The sequence below is a fragment of the Thermobia domestica genome, chromosome 11 (genome assembly GCF_964235325.1).
Source record: "Thermobia domestica chromosome 11, izTheDome1.hap1.1, whole genome shotgun sequence".
NCBI classification, from domain to species: Eukaryota; Metazoa; Arthropoda; class Insecta; order Zygentoma; family Lepismatidae; genus Thermobia; species Thermobia domestica.
In genome coordinates, this window is record NC_137464.1 from 94,297,968 (window position 1) to 94,317,640 (window position 19,673).

The following is a 19,673-nucleotide window of genomic DNA, read 5'->3' on the forward strand; positions in this document are numbered from 1 at the left end:
TAATTGTTTGTTGCAGAATACAAACGCACACCACGCACACGCTGTTCCAGAAATAACCGTTCCGCCATCTTGTCTGGCATACACTAACGGTTCTAACTTTAGCGACCGTTATCTCTACTTTCAGGCTACTCAATGTTACCATATCGAAACTTTTTGTTCAAAATTACAAATACTACTGTCAGTGAAACATCATATATAAATAATTATGGGCCACCCTGTACATTACGTGGTTCACACTTGGGGAGCGCTTTCACTTGAAATGTTTTCACGCTCGCCACTCCACAATGATTGAACGACAGAGTCTATCCATCAGTGTGGAGTATGGACAACGTCGAATGAACAGCTGTCTTATCCTCGTTTCGTCATCTCATGTGGTTCTCTTCTAAGTGGCTTAACTGAAGTTGAAAAGTAACCATGTTTCATTTCTTTTAATAGTAATTTCTTTGTTGTCATTAAAGTTTGTTTTACCCAAAATGTATTAATATTTGAAAGCTTATTACTTACCACCCAGTTAGGCCATTTACCCTCGGGCATATTATCAAGCCAAAGACGAACAACTTCATAGAAGTCTCTGGCTGATGATCTTCTGTTTATATTACTAATGAAGAAGAAATTAAATGGTAAGTGAGCTATTGGTGTGGATTCATTTCCATAATATTTCATCGTGTTCTCCACGGAAGCATAAGCTTCTGTCATCATTACTCTGGAACAAACAAACAAACAAAAATGTTATTTTAATATAGTGAGCTTTACAAGAAACGTGAGGGCTACTTTTTTTTAGTAACCGCCGTTATACCACCAGAGTTGTGCAAAAACGAGCAGTTGTGCATTGGAGGTCGCGCATCCATCCCCATCTGATAGAAAGACTCTACCGTTGGATCATTGTCGAGTAGCAAACGTTAAAACATATCGAGTGCAATTTAAGGGCCCTCTAAATATAATCTCCTTTATGTAATTTGATTTATTCAAGCGAGTGCTGAGTTTCCTGAAATTCTAAGATCAGACAGTGCAGAAGCCATCAGAAATCCAATGATTCACGCGTTCTTCAAACTTTTCTGCAGCCATAGATTTCCATCCTTGGTTGCTTTCATCATGGGTGTCGGTAAGTATTTCTTTAAATTCTCTGAAACATTTGTGCACACAGGAATCACTTATATAAAGTTCCTACAGTTATACTCATTCGACAATAAACTGAGGCTGTATTAAGCCCTCTTTCATCTGAAGAAATCTAATTATATAACGTAGTTCATACTTGGAGGGCGCTTCGATTTTACTCGATGGGACTTTCCATGTGAAATCAACCAATGAAATGACAAAATCTGACCTGACCATCTTAGATTTTTGTAAAAATTGGTGCACAGCTTTATTACAGTGGGAGATTTAAAAAATCCAAATATTACCTCTCTCCTCCTGAAAGTGTACCCATACAGGGTGTTCAAAAATGTCAAAAAAAGGATTTTTTCAGTTACAATGATTATTAAAAATTGTCATAAAATTGTTAATATGTGCACTAGAGACGTGAAACAAACACCATTAAAAATATTAAAGATTGCTCTACAAATTGTATTATATTGAAAAAACTTGTAAAACAAAAAATAACGCCTCAAAAACTCAAATTAAAATTTGGATTTTGAATTTCGTATAGAAATGTCCCTGTGAATTTGTTCAAAATTGTCCACAGTGTAGTCTCATATATGTACTAAAACACCACAAAGTTACTCCTTGGGCACTCAATGGGATCCTATTCAAAATTTAACATAAATTAAACATTGAACGATATTGACCATGTGAATATCTGGGTTCAGATCGATAACCATTTGCATGTAGCTATTAACCTGCAACGTCAAAGGAATTTATATTCAATTTCATTTGGTTCTTCATGTATTCATTTGAATTTATACAATTATCCACCTTTCGAGTTATTTAGAGAGGTATTACGTTTCCGAACAGTACTCAATACAGGTCATTATTCTTGTTAATCAATATGGATGTTTCTAAATTTATATTGGCTCCATTGATACATATTATTTTCATTCCTTTGTTTCAGGATTGCTGTTACAGATCTTATTATAAAAGGGAGGGATATATTTGCCTCCCTTTCACAATATTTGTATCAAATGTGTTATGAAACACAGTGACACTGATCACAATGACTTCACACACTTTCAGCACAAACGATTAGTCAATAAATTCTTTTTTCCTATTTCAATTGTGTACTTTCACATGTCTGTGACAGCAATCTTGAAACAAGGGAATGAAAATAACTTGTATCAATGTAGCCACTATAAATTTAGAAACATTCATACTGACTAACAAGAATAATGACCTATATTGAGTACTATTCGGAAACGTAATACCTCTCTAAATAACTCGCAAGGTGGATAATTGTTTAAATTCAAATGAATACACCACGAAACAAATGAAATTGAATATAAATTCCTTTGATGCTGCAGATAAATAGCTACATGCAAATGGTTATCGATTTGAACCGAATATTCACATGGACAATATCATTCATTGTTTGGTTTATGTTAAATTTTGAATCGAATCCCATTGAGTGCCTAAAATGTAACTTTCTGGTGTTTTAGTACACATATGATACTACAATCTGGACAATTTTGTACAAATTCACAGGGACATTTCTATGCGGAATTCAAAATTCAAATTTTAATTTTAATTTTTTGAAGTGTTATTTTTTATTTTACAGGCCTTTTTTCAATATACCTAGGTAATACAACTTGTAGAGCAATCTTTAAGCTTTCCAATGGTGTTTGTTCCACGTCTCTAGTGACATGTTAACCATTTTATGACAATTTTTAATAATCACTGTAACTGGAAAAATTCCTTTTTTGACATTTTTGAACACCCTGTATCAGGGTTGAAAAAAACATGATTTTTTTTTAAAAAAATCAAAAAGGACGTTTTTATGTTTAAAACATGTTTTTTTGTTTAAAACGTTTTAAACGTTTAAAACAAAGTACTTTGTTTTAAACAAAAAAAAACGTTTAAAATGTTTATTTTGTTTAAAACAATAATCTAAATAGGCATATATGTTACATTTTTACACTCTTAGGTATTGCTTGCCATCTACATTCAACCGCTAGATCAAATTTCGGGAACTTCCCTAATCTCGATCCGCCCAAATGTTCAATTTCGGAGAAAGAAATCGGGATTTTCCCGATCTCCGTACACAGAGTATGTAGTTTAGTTTCTTTGTGTTACGTTCTACTGGTCGTCTGCAGTCTTAATCTTTAAACGCCCATTAACGCAACTGCTGTGTCAGGGCTTTAAACCTCAATGGCTCAGTCTTGAACCTCAAATTAAGGCTGGAAGATGGTTTCGGTGCCAATTTATTCCTGAAAGATGCCGCTTTGCTGGTGTGCATTTTATGTATGTGGGAGGAGGGTATAGTTTTTTTTTTCAACAGTTTTTTTGGGGGCCATTCCCCCTCTTGGGTGATAGATTCATAAAAATTGTTACGTGAAGCAATGAAGTAGGCTACTACATGGTAATATCGTGTATTTGTACTTCTTGCTTATATGGGGTAGCAAGGAGGAGGCAAAGTTAGCCAATTTTTGGAGTTTAGTTTTTAGACTTAAATTACATTTATTTTTACAACAAACATCAATAGCTCACTCTTTAATTAAGCTAGAAAGATGATTTGGTGGCAAAGTATTTTTGAGGGATGAAGCTTTCCGTCAGTTGCATTTTATGGATATAGGGGGTACGTATGTACGGCCGAGAGAGGGAGGATGAAGTTTTTTTTTTAATTTTTCATTATTTTTTTCATCAGGTTTTGGCGGGTATTCCTCCCCCCTTTGTGGTACATCCATAAAAATTGGTATGTGAAGCAATGAAGCAGTTCCCTACATGATAGTAACCTGTATGTGTACTTGTTTATAGAGGAAGAGGGGGTCAAATTTGGTTAATTTACATTTATTTTCGGGACGGTCCAATATAATACAAGATATAATTATTTCACTAAAGTGATCTAGAAGCATAATTCTTGTTCGTATACATGATGTGTGCAGCAAAAATGATTTGCATAAGGACGTGGTACTAGTGGGGGAGGGGAGAGAATGTCTAATTCAATGAATGTTTTCTGCGCATATATATATATATATATATATATATATATATATATATATATATATATATATATATTAGATATTTCCTACATAAAACGAATTCATTACGCAATGGCAGCAATGGCTACCATTTCTTACATTATTGTCACAAGTATGTGGCCTACACATTAGCATCATTTTGTCAGCGTAGAGTGGCTACAAGGGTTGCCAGGGCCCCGCAAAGTCAATATTTTCATATTTTTAATGATTTTTTTTATGTCTGTTCTTTTTCTACGAATACGGCGGGAATTTCACGAATGTTATCTCGTTGGAATTTGTGGTCCATAAGCTTTCCAATGGTGTATAACTCATGACTGTGTGATAATTAGGGGAGTCACCAGAGCCCCGAACGTGAGAGTCTACCATTTTGTTAAAATCCCTGGCGGGTGTCTAGAGTTAATTGTGTTGTTATGCCGTAGACACTAATCATTATTAGCTACCCATGTTGGAGATAGAGATGTATTTTGAAAACTGTTTAGTTAAAATATGTCATTTGCTCCTTGTAGGCTAGTCACTGCTCTTTTCTATGAGTTGTATTGTACTTGCCAGAGCATTTCTTCTAGCTTATGATGTGAGAACTGTTCATTATTATGGAAATGATAGTGATCAAAAAATACCCAAGTTTTGAATTTGTAAATTTGGATCTTAGAATAGTGTAAAGTGTGTTTAACCTCCGTTATTCTTGGAAATTAAGAAATGTTCAAATATTTCACTTGAATTTCTGTTGGTTTAGTTATACGCACACTGATGTGCAGATTTTCGTTCAGTAATTGCTGTTATAATAAGAATATAACTCTGCTTGTAATTTACTCTATGCACAAATCCTGCGGAGGATGGGTTGTTTGTTAGAAAATTAAATTAGCTTCTTCAATCTGATATTTTAGTTGTTTTAAACATGTCCAACCAGCATCGAAAAAAAACACGTTTAAAACAATTTGTTTAAAACGTTTAAAACAAACTGAATAAAACAACAGCCCTCGTTTTAAACATGTTTTAAACACGTGTTTTAAACATTTTGTTTTAAACATATCAACCCTGCCCTGTATGGGTACACTTTCAGGAGGAGAGAGGTAATATTTGGAATTTTCTCATCTCCCACTGTAATAAAGCTGTGCACCAATTTTTACAAAAATCTGAGATGGTCAAGTTTGATGACTTATTGATTTGACATGGAATGTTTTCACGCTCGCTACTTCACAATGATTGAACGGCAGTGTCTGTCGATGTACGGAGTGTGCAACCTCCAAAGAACAATTTTGGCTTACCAACGTTTCGTTATTTCTAGTGGCTTAACGGAGGTGGAAAAAGAACAGCCCTCCCACTTACAATTCTTAATTCATTGATTTAAAGATATTTAAGATTAAACTTTAATAATTAATAATAATTTCAGGCTATTATATCTCATTAATCGTAGTGAGATGATTTCATACTGGCATTATGAAAGGTTAGATAGGAGTATATTTTAACGTCAGTTTCACCTTAAGTGATATGTGGCGTATTTTTGAAGTTGTTTCTGTTGGCAAAGAAGGATATACTTTTAGCGGCATAAAAAAAAAAAAAAAAAAGTTCTTATCGATTATCTCGAAACGACATGTGAAAATTTATTTCCAAGCGTGTAATTTTACTCATCTTGATGCGGCTTATAATTTTATAGACGCATATGCAGGACTGGATTAAGGGGGGTGCACCGGTGCACGTGCACCCCCTTCATTGTAAATATACACTTTCTAAAATAAGAAGCTAGCAGTGAAAATAGCAACACTTTCCGAAACTTTCTGCCGTGATGTTTCCGTTTGAGGCTTGAAAGAAAGAGGAGTTTAGCAAAAGCAATTGTTTAAGTCGATTTTCTGAAGGTTGAACGAAAAAGATTAACCAAGCAAAGCAATATAACATTTGTCAAGTAGGGAAGCCAGGAAGAGAGAACAATTTTTCCTGCATATCACTTGCGACCCTCTTTAAAATACTCTCCCGCCCCTCCGTTCAGCGTTGTCAGGTGTAAAAAATATTTTCACATGTCACTTTGAAGAGTTTCAATGAAACTAATTATTTTGGTAGTTATGGTGCACCCCGCTCAGAAAATCCTGAATCCGACCCTGCGCGTTTGTTTCATCTTGAAGCATTTTTGCCAAATATATTAATACGTACTATTGGAGAATTCAAAACTTTCCGATACATTATGATTTTATTGTCTCAAGGTTCAGCAATTGGAATTTTAAATTTACATTCTATATTAAGTACTTAAGCTATTTTTTTTTTTTTTAAAAGTCACGAGTCAATTTGAAGTTTATTGTGGCCTACTCAATAAATAATTTATGTACGATTTCATCTTGTATGTTAACTTCACTTACTAAAATATAAAGCTCTTATTATATTATAAAACTCTTGAAATACCTTCTTCACCTAAAGAGAATATGTTTACATATAAAGTGCTCCCTCCCTTAGGATACGCATGGTAAGAGAAGAAAAAGGGGTTCAAGTTTTCTGCCAAGAATTGAGTATCTCACGAATCCTTGAACTTAGAGTGATGAAACTCAGCACATGTACCCTTCATTAAAAAGTAAGAGAAAACTGTTTCAGTGTTTTTGAAAATTCCGCTCCAAAGGGAGGGGAAAGACAGAGTAGGCCTATTTCTATAATATTTAATGTTCTTTTCACGTATGCAGAAAGTGTCGAATGTGAGACTTCACTTAAGTTGAAGTGTGAAATTCCTTAAAAGAAAAATAAACCCTTCCCTAAAGTAAGAAAAATATCGTTTTCGAAAATCCTGTTCTTAAAGGAGGCGCATATTACTTTTTACAAAACTAGTATCCCTTTTCTTAATTCAGTAAATGTAGAGTGTGAGGTTGAAAGTGTGACCTTCGGTATATAAACTCTAAATTAAATATAAGGAATACGTACTTTAGTGTTTTCAAAATTTTTACCTTTCAGAAAGTTTTTAATGTGAAGATGCGCTTAAATTAGAAGTGTAAAATTAAATTAAAAATATTTAATTTAATTTAATTTAAAGTCTCTAAATTAAAATTCTATACAACATTCGAATTTTTTTATTTTTTTATTTATAAAGTGCCGAATGTCAGGTTTTGCTTACTTTGAAGGTGTAAAATTTTGTATATATAGACCTTTGATTAAAAATAAGGGAACAAATGCTTCAACGTTTTCGAAAATACCCCTCCTGAGCGGATAAGGGCGGTGATATCTGTATCAACCACATTTTCCTTCCTATATTCACGAAGGGCCAAATGTGATGATTTGCTTAAGTTGGCAGTTCTAAAATTCAGTGTATAAACTCTTATTTCAAAATAGGAGAACATATGTTTCAACTTTTTTTAAACAATTGTAAAAGGAAAACTCGGGGTCATCTGTGTGATATTGCAATTTCCTTATATTTATTCAGGAAGCAGCGAGTGTCAGGATTCGCTTAAGTTGGGGATGTGAGATTCAGTGGTATATAAATACTAAATTTAAAATAAAGGTTACATTTTTCAGGGTTTTTGAAAAATTCCACTCCTAAGGCGGAAAATTTGCATAATATTCCAATTGCTTTTTCTTTATTCAGAAAATACTCTCTGTATGGACTCGCTTAAGTTGGAGATGTGAAATTCAGTATATAAACCCTTACTTAAAAATAAGGGAATATGCGTTTTATTGTTTGAAAATTCTATTTCTAAAGGGAAAGAAGGGAATTATTTATAATATGCAAATTTCTCTTTCGTCGTTAAAAAAAGTGCTTGGTGTGGGGATTCGCTTAAGTTGAAGGTGTGAAATTCTCTTCTCTCTCTTCTCTTCTACACAACCTCTTCATTAAAATTAACTGAACGTCTATTCGGAAATTTCGCTTCTGAAGGGGAAATGGCGCAAATTTTACAATGTACACATTTCCGATTTTATGTTTATTATGACTTATTCTTTCTGTGCGAAGAACAGACACATTTCTGCTAGTTTCAATAATAAAAGCTCACTATGAACAATTTGGATTGTTAATAAATATACACTATGCCTTAAAGGATACAACAACGTAAAAGTGGGAACGATACATGCGGCAGATCCCTCAACTATGTTGGAAGGAGTTCTTGGTTCGATCCCAAGTCATACGAATTTGTGCTGGACAACATCATGTCCGTGGGTTTTCTCGGTTTCTCCCGTTTCCTCCCACGTTCTCATTCTATCATTTGTTTCAAAATAATCTACTTTGAGCAATTACCCATATCTTTTGGCCCATCTCTTCCTAGGGTAAAATTGTGAAACGTAACAATATAAATTTGATTTCAATGATACACAATAAGGATAGAATGAAGAGATATAAGTTTGATCATATTCAATTATAATTATCTCAGTTTCTTCTAACAATTCCGCCCAGTGTGTTATATAGTAGAGTAGATATTTTTAAAGTTAAATACATTGTGGATACAATTACTGGCATTGACTTTCTTTCTCATAAAGTAAGAAGAACCATATGTGAAGATATCCTACCTGGAGAGAAGAGGTTCTTCTTACTCAAAAAAATGGGTGGATTACACGAGTTATTAGTCCCAAAAATGCAGGTTGTATCTCACACCTAATCTGAGATAGATAGAGCTCAGATTGTAGCTCCTCCCTGGTTTCAAGGGGATCCCAGGCTAAGGGTTGCTCTCTGGTGGATTGTGAACAGACTGTGGGATGTGGTACCTTGCGATGTCAGACCTTAAAACGCTACGGTGCCAACAATGATGATGTTGGGATATTCCCACTAGCTAGAGCAGTTCTTTCCTCCAGTAAAGCAACATCCCACTGTACATGTGAGAGGAGAAATTGCGCTTATCTTTGAAGGTGATGGAAGCTCACAGAGTTTAATGAATTTAGAGATCAGTTTCGACATGCGACATGTGCAAACCATGAAGATTTTTATTAAATATGTTAATTTTGTCAAAATATTTTGAAATATGTAAAGACTTATTTCGATTCACCATACCACGAAACATTAATATCCTTGTTCCGATTGCGCTTCGAGGCATGGTTTAAAATATGAAATTTCGTATTTTGCTTCTCTCTCTAGTTATGATATTTTTTTTTTCATATGAGGAACTCTAAAAACTCCTTAGTATCAGTTTTTTTCTCTGTTCATCGAATGAGTATGTAATTTTGTCCAAGTGCTTTACGTATCAAATTATTAGAATTTCGTAGCTTTTTTGGTATTAATAGTATTTCAGTTTCTATATATGTTGACTAGTCTTCTATAGCTTGTTAAATAAATCGTTAAATACAAATCAAATTTGAGCAACGTCGAAGATAACAAAAGCTAAAGCAAGGAGACAAATCGGGAATAGCGAAATACATATTATCTAAGAATCACATTCTTTTCAGGAATAGGTTACATCACTAATACAGAAGAATCGTACGAATTTCTATAACAGTAGAAAAATTGTTTTCCATAAAACTAAATAGCCGAAGAATTGAAACTAAGATAAGCACTATTTACCATAAAAAAAAAGTCATTTATGGAGTTCTAACAACTTTGGGAAAATACTTCTGGTTCCAACAATTATGTTCGTTGAATACATTGAAACGTTCTACGCTCAAACGCCAGTTAATTATAACTTTTAGAAATATGGGAAAATGAAAATAAAACAAAAAAGGATGAAACGTAAGAGCTATATCAAATGTTTATCTCTATGAAAACCATACAAAGGACATTATATGATCATAGCTACTACCCGTACCTTGTCATTCCATCTCGTCTTGTATAATCATCTAGAACTTGTCTGAATTTCGCCATTACGTCGTACAGCTCTGGTAAATCTTTGGTGTAAATATGATCCAATGTGCCATAAGTGTCAGGATTAGCATCGTTAGCAGATCGTGGTTCGTTTCTTAGTCGTGGATCCTCGAATAAATGAGGAGTGGCATCTACTCGAAACCCGTCAACTCCCAAGTTCAACCAAAATCTTAAAATATCCTGTAAAATAAATAAATAATAACATATTAACTGAATTGTTGTAATTTAGGTTTTAAAACTTATTATTCTTTACTTAATCCGGCAAACTAAGACAATTTATGTAGCTTTTAATTTACAAATGAGGTGCTGGTGAACCCCAACTACTTATTTACATAATATTTTACGACTAAATTAAGCAGAAATATTTCAATTCTACGTGATGTTTGTAGATGACTGGAATTGTTATAAAGCATAATTGATGGCACAGTTAAGTAGTATACAGGGTGTTTCAAAACAACACCGACAAGGTTTGGGAGGTGATTCCTGACACCAAGATAAGACAAAAAGTATAGACCAACATGGGTGCACAAATGCTTCCTTTCGGAGTTATAGGCTGTCGAAAACATTAAAAAAAAATGAACTTTAAAGGTCCATAGCTCCAAAACTATGGAACTTACCGTAGTCGTGTCAAGATTTCACTTAGGAACTAGTTTGGCTTATGTGCCCTAACTAAATATCCAAGTCTCAGAATCCTGCGGTACTTCCGCAACAATTTTTATAGAGGTTGTTGGTGAGTACTTCAAATTATATGCCCGTAGTCAAACTCTCTCTATAAAAATTGTTCCGTGAGTACCTTAGGATTCTGAAACATGTATTTTTGATTAGGTCACATACTAGTTTCTAAGCGAAGTCTTGACCGATTGCGGCAGGTTCCATAGTATTGGAGCTATAGACCTTTAAAGTTCATTTTTTCATGTTTTCGGCAGCCTGTAACTCCGGAAAGACGCATTTGTACACCCAGGTTGATCTACACTTTTTGTCTTATCTTGATGTCAGAAATCGCCTCCCAAACGTTGTCAGAAATCGCCTCCGAAATCGCCTCCGAAGTCGCCTCAGAAGTCACCTCAGAAATCGCCTCCGTGTTGTTTTGAAACACCTTGTATATGGCTAAATACAGTACATAATGAATGCGGAATACTGTTGTTATCATGAACTGAATTTCGGTGGACTGAATCTCGATGTTATTACAACTTTTCTTAGGTCTTCAAAATTAAGGCATTTACTTACTTCATCAACATTATTTCGTATAGCATCTTCAGTCATTATCAGTTGGATTGTTTTTAATAAATCTTATTGTTACATAGAATCCCGAGATAATTATAAAGTCGTAAAAAAAAAAAAACTAAAATTCAATAAGTATAGAAGTAGATTAGGTTAGGTTAGGTAACCTAACTATGTAACGTACATTGGAGTTAAATGTCATCCAAGCAATTGTGCAGCTGTATAACCGTATAGAATCAGCTATAAGTCTTCTTATAAGGCAGCAACAGGTTCAATTCAAGTTGTAGGGTTCTCTCATCCAACGTATATATATATATATATATATATATATATATATATATATATATATATATTACAAGTTACTTTGCGTTAAATATGTTAGCCACTAGTGTTCGCTGGTTTCTTTTTTTCTTTTTTTTTAAATCCCTCAAATTTCTCAAAATTTTCCGTAATTTGTTGAGTGACCAATTCCTATGACAGAAGTTATGAGCTAACAATTTAGGTACGTATCCCAGACAGCATGTTTGCTTGCCGCAAGCTTGCCTGCCGCTTTTATTTGATTTTATTTCGCTTTGGCTTATACACAAAAGCTTATTTCTGCTTAGCGCAAGCCGTATTGCGGGCAACCCACGCTTCGCTTGCGAGACGCTTTTCTTTAGATTGAAGTAAAAAGCCAGCGCGCGTTCGATTTTCAGTTGTTCTCAAAATCCACGTGACGCTGACCTCCTTACTTTCGGCGATAAGGTAGTGTTTGCGTTGTTAGTGTCTTGTTAGCATTCAGCTTGAATAAAGGACAAACTTAATTATTTTTTTTAATTGTTCCGTCTAGTACTCTTGTACTCTAGTCCCACGTACCTATAATATCGCTCTTTATTTCCTCATATTTCGGTAACTATGAGGCATAACGAATTGTAGTATTTACGTATAAAGCATAAATGTGAACATAGATGGCAGCAGATTTGAACCTACTTATTTCGCGAAAGAATACAGAACTCTTGCAGATATTTTAATATAAACTTCAAGTTTAACTTACAGTTTACTATAAACTTTATCTGAATGCTGTGTTTAAAGTATAAACATTTTTCTGCGTTTTTATATAAAAAGGTAGAAATTTCAAGTACTCGCCACTAATATAACAATATGTTAGATATTTGTAAGAAGCAACGGCGCGTTGCGTGTCACAACTAAACCGTAACAATTATGCTTATTTTGATGTTTTGCAAAAGCGGATGGGAGACTTGGGTGTTTTCATGGATGTGCATATGCTCCAATAATTGGGGAGGTGAGGGGACAATATATTGTAGCATAGATTTAATTAGACGGTTAAATTATACTGATTTCATACTGTTTTATCTAAATTCGCTTAGTGCAAGATTCCATATAACTTCTTTGGATTGTGTTTCGCTTGCAGTAAGCTTAATAAAGCTTGCCATTGATGAGAATACGCTTAAATTGGCTTGCGTTTGAGATAAATTGACTTGTGTTTAACTTGTGAAGACAAGCTTGCCCCAAGCCTTGCCCAGATGTAACTAACTAGCTTGCCACAAGCTTAAAGCAAGCTAATTGGCTTGCATAGTATAGCTTGCGGCAAGCTAATTTACCTTGCAACAGCAAGTTTGTGGCAACTTGCAGCAAGTTTAAATTGCTGTCTGGGTATGTAATAAAGGAAGTGCCAACTACATTTGATTTATTCACTTGCTTTTTTTTTTTTTAACTTTTCCTTCACTTTTTTCTACACAAAATACACACAAATACACCCAGTCACAAATGCTACTTTGAACAGACATAGACTTTGAACAAAAATCTATTGCTATTGTATTACTTTATTTCAAAAGAACAAAGAAAAATCTAAGGATTGTGAAGGTTATTCAGTCAGCGCGAGAATTTCTCTGGATTTTCAAGGTATTATTCAAAAATTCCTCTTTCTTTTTTTTTTTTTTCCTTTTTACTAATTTACCTTAGAAATTTCCCTAGATATAGGCCAATTTCCGTCGAACTACGAACACTGCTAGCCACAAGGAGTAATCTCTGTACACGTTAATTGATATAAATTCATAGTAATCCCGACAGATGGTAGCACGTATTTATAGTTCAAAGAAAAGCACTATCACGAGAGCTATCTTACAAAGAACTGCGAACTACTTCCACAGAAAAGCTGATCAGAGGTTTGTATTATTACAAAACTTTTCTCTCTCTCTTATCTCTCAACTAAGTTACATTACAACTAAGAAAAAAAAAAACGGTCAGAAAGTTCAGTGCGACTTTTGTAGATAAACAAAAAACTAGTGAGGTGCCACAGCATTCCTCGGTATATTCCAGGCTTAAGAAAGCAAGTTCAAAAGTTGCGAGATGCCGAAATCGAGAAAATTGCAACTTTGAGGCTGTTTAGCTCGAAAACTACGAGAGATGTCAATGGCGGTTAAAGAAATACAGTATTAGAGGAACTACTATGCTGTCTATCTAAATAACCATGTTTCAGAGTTGGGACGTATCGGAGCAACGAACGGATTTTACAGAGGGAGCCGCTCTTCCAGGGACGTCATTTAGGGGGGGGGCAGGGAGGGGCATTTGCCCCCCATGAGTTTGAGTTGTATATAGATTTTATCAATAGAATAGTAGTAAATCAGTGAAAAACGCGAAATTTTACTTATATCAAGAGGTCTTGCCCCCCCCCCCCAAGCAAAATCTAAAATGACATTCCTGCGCTCTTCCTCCTCTCTCTCTAAAATCGTATGCGCCGGTACAACCCAACTCTGAAACAAGGTTATTTAGATAGAGAATGCCGACTGATTTTGCTTTTTTTTCTGGTTCTTTGTCGAAAACAAAGAAGATAACCAGATAAGGGACAAAGATTAAAAGGAACGCTCAGATGGTGAGGTCAATGCTTGCACCTTACAGATTTCGATTAACTAGATCTTGTGTACTACAAACAAAAACTAGCTTGGAGCTTTTTACTCGGAACGCAGACTATTGCAACATACGGTATTCTGCAGTTGATAACTCTGTTGAGAGATGTTTCGGTTGTACTTTCACTTGTGTCCACTATCAACTCACCATTTGTCGACCTATAGCGGTATCACTCTTTGTAGGGGGCCACTAGGGGGCCAAGAATTTGAGCAAGGGGGCCTGGCCCCCAGGCCTCCCTTGGCGCCGCCACTAGCCATAAACATATTCAATCTAAACTTATGCTCCGTATCATTTTAACATGAAATTTTTAATTATATTAGAATCATAGACAACGGCGGAGCTACTCGAAATATTTAGTTAGTTTTCCCCTTGATGGAGCCAATGTATTCATAGAAATTAATTTTAAAATATAATATTAGGAAAAACCTATAAGAGATTGTTAATGTAATGAGAGCATTCTCACATATTAAATTCAGGTAGAGTGAAATTTTTCATAGTACATTTTGTTAGGTTCTAAATCACATTAGCATAAAACAAGTTAAAGAAGAGCGAGCCTTATCTTCTTCCATTATCTTAGTATGAACGAATCGGTGACTTATAGGACAGTTAACAGATCCCCAGACAGCAATTTAAACTTGCTGCAAGTTGCACAAACTTGCTGTTGCAAGGTCAATTAGCTTGCTGCAAGCTATACTATGCAAGTCAATTAGCTTGCTGCAAGCTTGTGGCAAGCTAGTTAGTTACATCTGGAGAAGGCTTGCGGCAAGCTTGTCTTCACAAGTTAAACACAAGTCATCTATGTTCACATTTATGCTTTATACATAAATACTACAATTCGTTATGCCTTATGGTTACCGAAATATGAGGAAATAAAGAGCGACATTATAGGTACGTGGGACTAGAGTACTAGAGTACTAGACGGCACAATTAAAAAAAATAATTAAGTTCGTCCTTTATTCAAGCTGAATGCTAACAAGACGCTAACAACGCGAACACTACCTTGTCGCCGAAAGTTAAGAGGTCAGCGTCACGTGGTTTTTGAGAACAACTGAAAATCGAACACGTACTGGCTTTTTACTTCAATCTAAAGAAAAGCGTCTCGCAAGTGAAGCGTGGGTTGCCCGCACTACAGCTTGCGCTAAGCAGAAATAAGCTTTTGTGTATAAAAATGCGAAATAAAATCAAATAAAAGCGACAGGCAAGCTTGCGGCAAGCAAACATGCTGTCTGGGTCGAATCGGTCGCTCATAGGACAGTTAACAGTTCCTCTCGCTAATAGGACTGTCGCAAGTGGGAAGACACCAATAAAACTACATGTTTAATATTTCGTATTTTCAAAGTTGTTCGTCGACCCCATTTTCTCTAAGACAGAAAAAGAAATATTCCGTTCTCATTGAAAAGATGTCGGTATGCAGTATCCGTGCATACCGCCAGAAATAAAACTCTCTCTCTCTCTAAACGTAAGAAAGAAAAAAAATATAATAGGTCTATCATGTTTCTATGGCTAGAACAGATTAGTTGTGTTTATATTAATTTCAGTGGCAAAAATAATTTCAGTTCAAGAAGAATTTTACGGAACGAATTAAGTTCGCAACCCGACTGTCTACTGTACTGTAAAAAATGAAATGAAACCTTTAAGTTTTATGTCCCACGATTATGTCGGCTAGGCTAAAGGAGACGGTGATGATGAGAAATGAATGAAATTGAGAAAGTAGGACGAAACGGAAGAACCCCGAGAAAACCCTCACACACGGTGTTTGTCCCGTGCCACTTGACGCGAGTCCCGCTTCACCGCTGCCCCCTACTGTACCATAGTTCAAATAATTATCAGCGTTGGCAGAAATGTCTGTCTATCCTCTATCCCACGTAGTAAATTTACTCAATTGTTCTTAGTATATCTAGGTATGATGTAGATGAAAACGTTTATTTTCTTGTAAAAATTAAAGATTTATTCTTTTATTAAATGCGGCTTAATTTTTTATTATTGTCGGCCCTTGAAAACTTCAATGACCTACTTTGGTTACAATTCTCCGTACAAGCACTACTAGTTGTTAGTAAATACAAGAGCTTTTTTTTTTTCGTGTGTGTGTGTGTGTGTGTGGAAGTGTCATATTGTGGTCCTTGCGTTCCATTTGATTTGTGTGTTCTCGTTGGGTGTGCAAATGTAGAATTTTGAGCAGAAATTAAATGTACACGTAAATGGAAAATATTCATACTCTTCTTTATGGTTAATTCTTATGGTTTCGTTCTAAAAGAAAAATCTAATTTTTGTGAATGGCAGTCAACATGTAAATCATTACACACTAAAGTATATTATTGTCAGACTTCCAAAAACACTTTGGTATAATCGGTTTGTTTTGTATGTGATCCCTTGAAACTCTAAATCTTGAGTAGATACAATCTTATGTATTAACGAAGTGACTACTTACCAACATTTCTTCAAGTACTGCAGGATTTCTATAGTTCAGATCAGGCTGTTTGTATGTGAATTGATGAAGATAAAATTCACCTCTGTCCTGGCTATAAGACCAGGCTGATCCGCCGAAAACACTGATCTGAAACAAAATAAAGTAATGAAAAGACATTTTTATAATGAATCTGACGCCCACGTAGTTCAGGTTTAGTATGTAGCGATGGTCATTTCTGGCTTGGAGCGTATTCTTCATCTTTAAATATTTATTAAAGAATGTTTAGGCTCAGTAGTAACCGCACCGTATTGATATATAAAGGGAATAAATTCACATATTAATTCATTCTTGCTAGTTCAATAATACTAGTACCATTTGTAATTAATGATAATCGATAACCTTCATACCTATTCTGAAGATTGCCGGTTTCTAGCCGGTGATTTTGTTTCAGGGTAAAAGAATTATCTATTATTATTATTATTATTATTATTATTATTATTATTATTATTATTATTATTATTATTATTATTATTATTATTATTATTATTATTATTATTATTATTTTTATTATTATTATTATAAAGAGAATCAATCCACAATTTGCCTTCTAATATCCAACACAAAACATGTAATAAGCTTAAGTCTAACTGGCTCATTTGCTTAATTTGTTCAAAAATTGGTTAAAATTTACAATTATCTTTGATATTTGAATTATTTTATCATGATTATTTATACAGGGTGTTTTAATTTTTTGAAGTACAACTTTATTTCTTGAATTCAGAACTGCTTTATTAAGATGCTTGAGTTCGACTTCATGCGCATCGAAAAGAAGGACTGGTTTAGGTAGCTTAGAGTAAGGTAGAATATGATAGAGTAGAGTAGAATAGGGTAGGGTAGGAAAGAGTAAAGTAGAGTAGGGAAGGGTTAGGTTAAGGTAAGGCAAGGTAAGTTTAGACTGACCCCTTCTGTTAAAATGAATCCAGTGCCATTTTTCATGTCTATGTAAGGATGCAAACTGAAGCATCGCGTTGTAAAGTTGATCTCAGTCATCTTCTATCCTGCGTCAAGTACAGATGGAGTTCTATTTGCATTTTGTCAGTCTTTGGCACAGATAGTGAAACTACTAATCACACGGTAAACACTGAATCCACATTGTCATCAAGACCAGAACAAGAACCACATCGATAATGTTACTGTTCCAACATGCGTCATGCCCGAAAAACGAATCCTCAAACACGATCCCTCAGGTACCTGCTTCATTCCTATGCTTTTTACCCTTTCTCATTTGACGCTTAGAGATATTTAGGCGTCCTGTTAAATTGTGTCCGTCTACTGCTTGTGCGGATTTATTGGCTGTGAGGGATTCTTGTAAGGAAGTGTTGGTTTCTCTGGTGCAGCCCCGCATTATTTCTCACTTCCATGATGATACAACTGCGAATTGCACTTATCACACTGATTATTCAGTAAAACATTAAGAAAACAAGAACTAACATAAATATTTAGAGAGTCAGTGACAATATATTAATAAAATGTATATGAATTGAAACAGGGACCTTTCACTTAGATACTAGATTAATTCCACCCACGAATTCTTCCAAACACAAAACTACTCACTTGAAAACTGACTGTTCTTCGCTCTTCGCATTACTGCGATAATAATGTAATCTGTTGGATTAGTTCCTTCAAAATTCACCACAGCACTGTTATCGTTTCACGTTTCCCATGACAATTCATTTTTCGGAATATGTTCGTAATCGTCAATAGTGTAATTATCACAAAATTATCCGAGTAACGAAATTGCCCGAATTTCCCTTACATATAAAATAAGACTAGAAGGTTTTCGATAGCATCCTTAACAAATTTTACTATTGTATTTCTGCGCACTGACTTCTGTCCTGCATTTTGGATATAGGCAATAATGTCATTTTATTAGATTACATCTCTTGCTGAAAGCTTTCAGATTATGTAATCCGATTCCCTTTTTAATTTGTAATTTTTGAGTTGCCCCAAGCTACTCCGTTGTACCGACGATAATGATCACATTACTGTGTTGGTCTGAATAGAGAACGATATATTTAGTATAGAAGCAGCTTCGTAAAAGAAAATACTGTAAATATTGTAAATGTTCCATACTACACAGGGCTGTGCTATCTGTATCATTCAATCGCGACTATGCTGTGCTGTTGTATGGCTCGTCAAGATCAGATGCATACAGGAATAGTAGGTAATCGTAAAGTGTCAGGTTATGGCTCAATTTGATTGACACCTAAAATTTGCTATAATATATTTTCATTACGCACTCATGAAGCATTCAAATCAATCTGTGTGTACTACCAGAGTACCACTGTTGCCAGATCAATCAGTTGGAAAAGCAGGAGATTCGAAGATAAAAAACAGGAGAAAGCAGTAGACACATACAGTGGTGGCGTTGAATGTAAATCCGAGAGAAGGCAATAAAATTTGCTATTAGTAAGGGGGCAGTAGTCAAAACAAGTAGTCCAGAATTCATTTCCGATTAACTACGTTGAGCAAATAAAAGGGAAAGTCCCGAGTGAAAGAGCAAAGTGGAGTGGTAAAATGTCTTTTCATGCACGTAGCGATAACATAGCTATATGGTACAGTCACACGTGATCGTGGCGTGAAACGATTTCTTGCTGACGATCGTGGAGAAATGATCTAAGCCACTCTTCCAACCCAAGTCACAATCTAAACAACACTTACTTGTAAACCTTACAGAAAGTCTGAATATAGACGAATCTTATAGAAGATGACGTACAGTTGTATTCTTTGCATTCATATTATATATAGTAAAGCTCTGTAACTATACGCTCTACAGAACTTTGTGTATTATAACAGAGAAATTTCATCTTTTTATGAGGAAACATTGAAAATTCAATATTAATAATCTTCAACTTCTCGAAGTAAGGAAAAAGCAGGAGATTGTTCACTTTTCGTTTTCTTTCGCAGTAGATCAGTAGAACGTAGAAAAAGCAGGAGATCTCCTGCAAAATCAGTAGATCTGGCAACACTGCAGAGTACAGCTCACAGAGGACGAGAACCCTGAAACAGGAGAAGAGGGGAAAGGTCAACGACACGGTCAAGTCCATTTTCTGTTTTTGAGGTGTGGTCTATACTTAAATGTCGTCTGCTACTCCGGGTAATTATCTGTGTGTTATTCCGTGGTGTCATTTGAAACCCCTGTGCGGAAAGCGGGAGAGCCCATACCTACGTAACACTATTTCCGCTAGGTTTCTTCTCG

At 35.0% G+C, this 19,673-nt stretch overlaps 1 protein-coding gene across 1 annotated transcript in view; it reads right to left on the reverse strand.

Annotated features, from left to right (window-relative positions):
- LOC145664295 (maltase 2-like) overlaps window positions 1-19,673 on the reverse strand; it is a 77,062-nt gene that overhangs the window by 22,217 nt on the left and 35,172 nt on the right. Inside the window, exons 4-6 of the mRNA XM_081730834.1 lie at window positions 16,436-16,561; window positions 9,824-10,059; window positions 505-703 (exon numbers count right to left, since the gene is read on the reverse strand). Of these exons, the coding sequence (XP_081586960.1) occupies window positions 505-703; window positions 9,824-10,059; window positions 16,436-16,561 (561 nt within the window). The remainder of the gene's footprint in view (window positions 1-504; window positions 704-9,823; window positions 10,060-16,435; window positions 16,562-19,673) is intronic.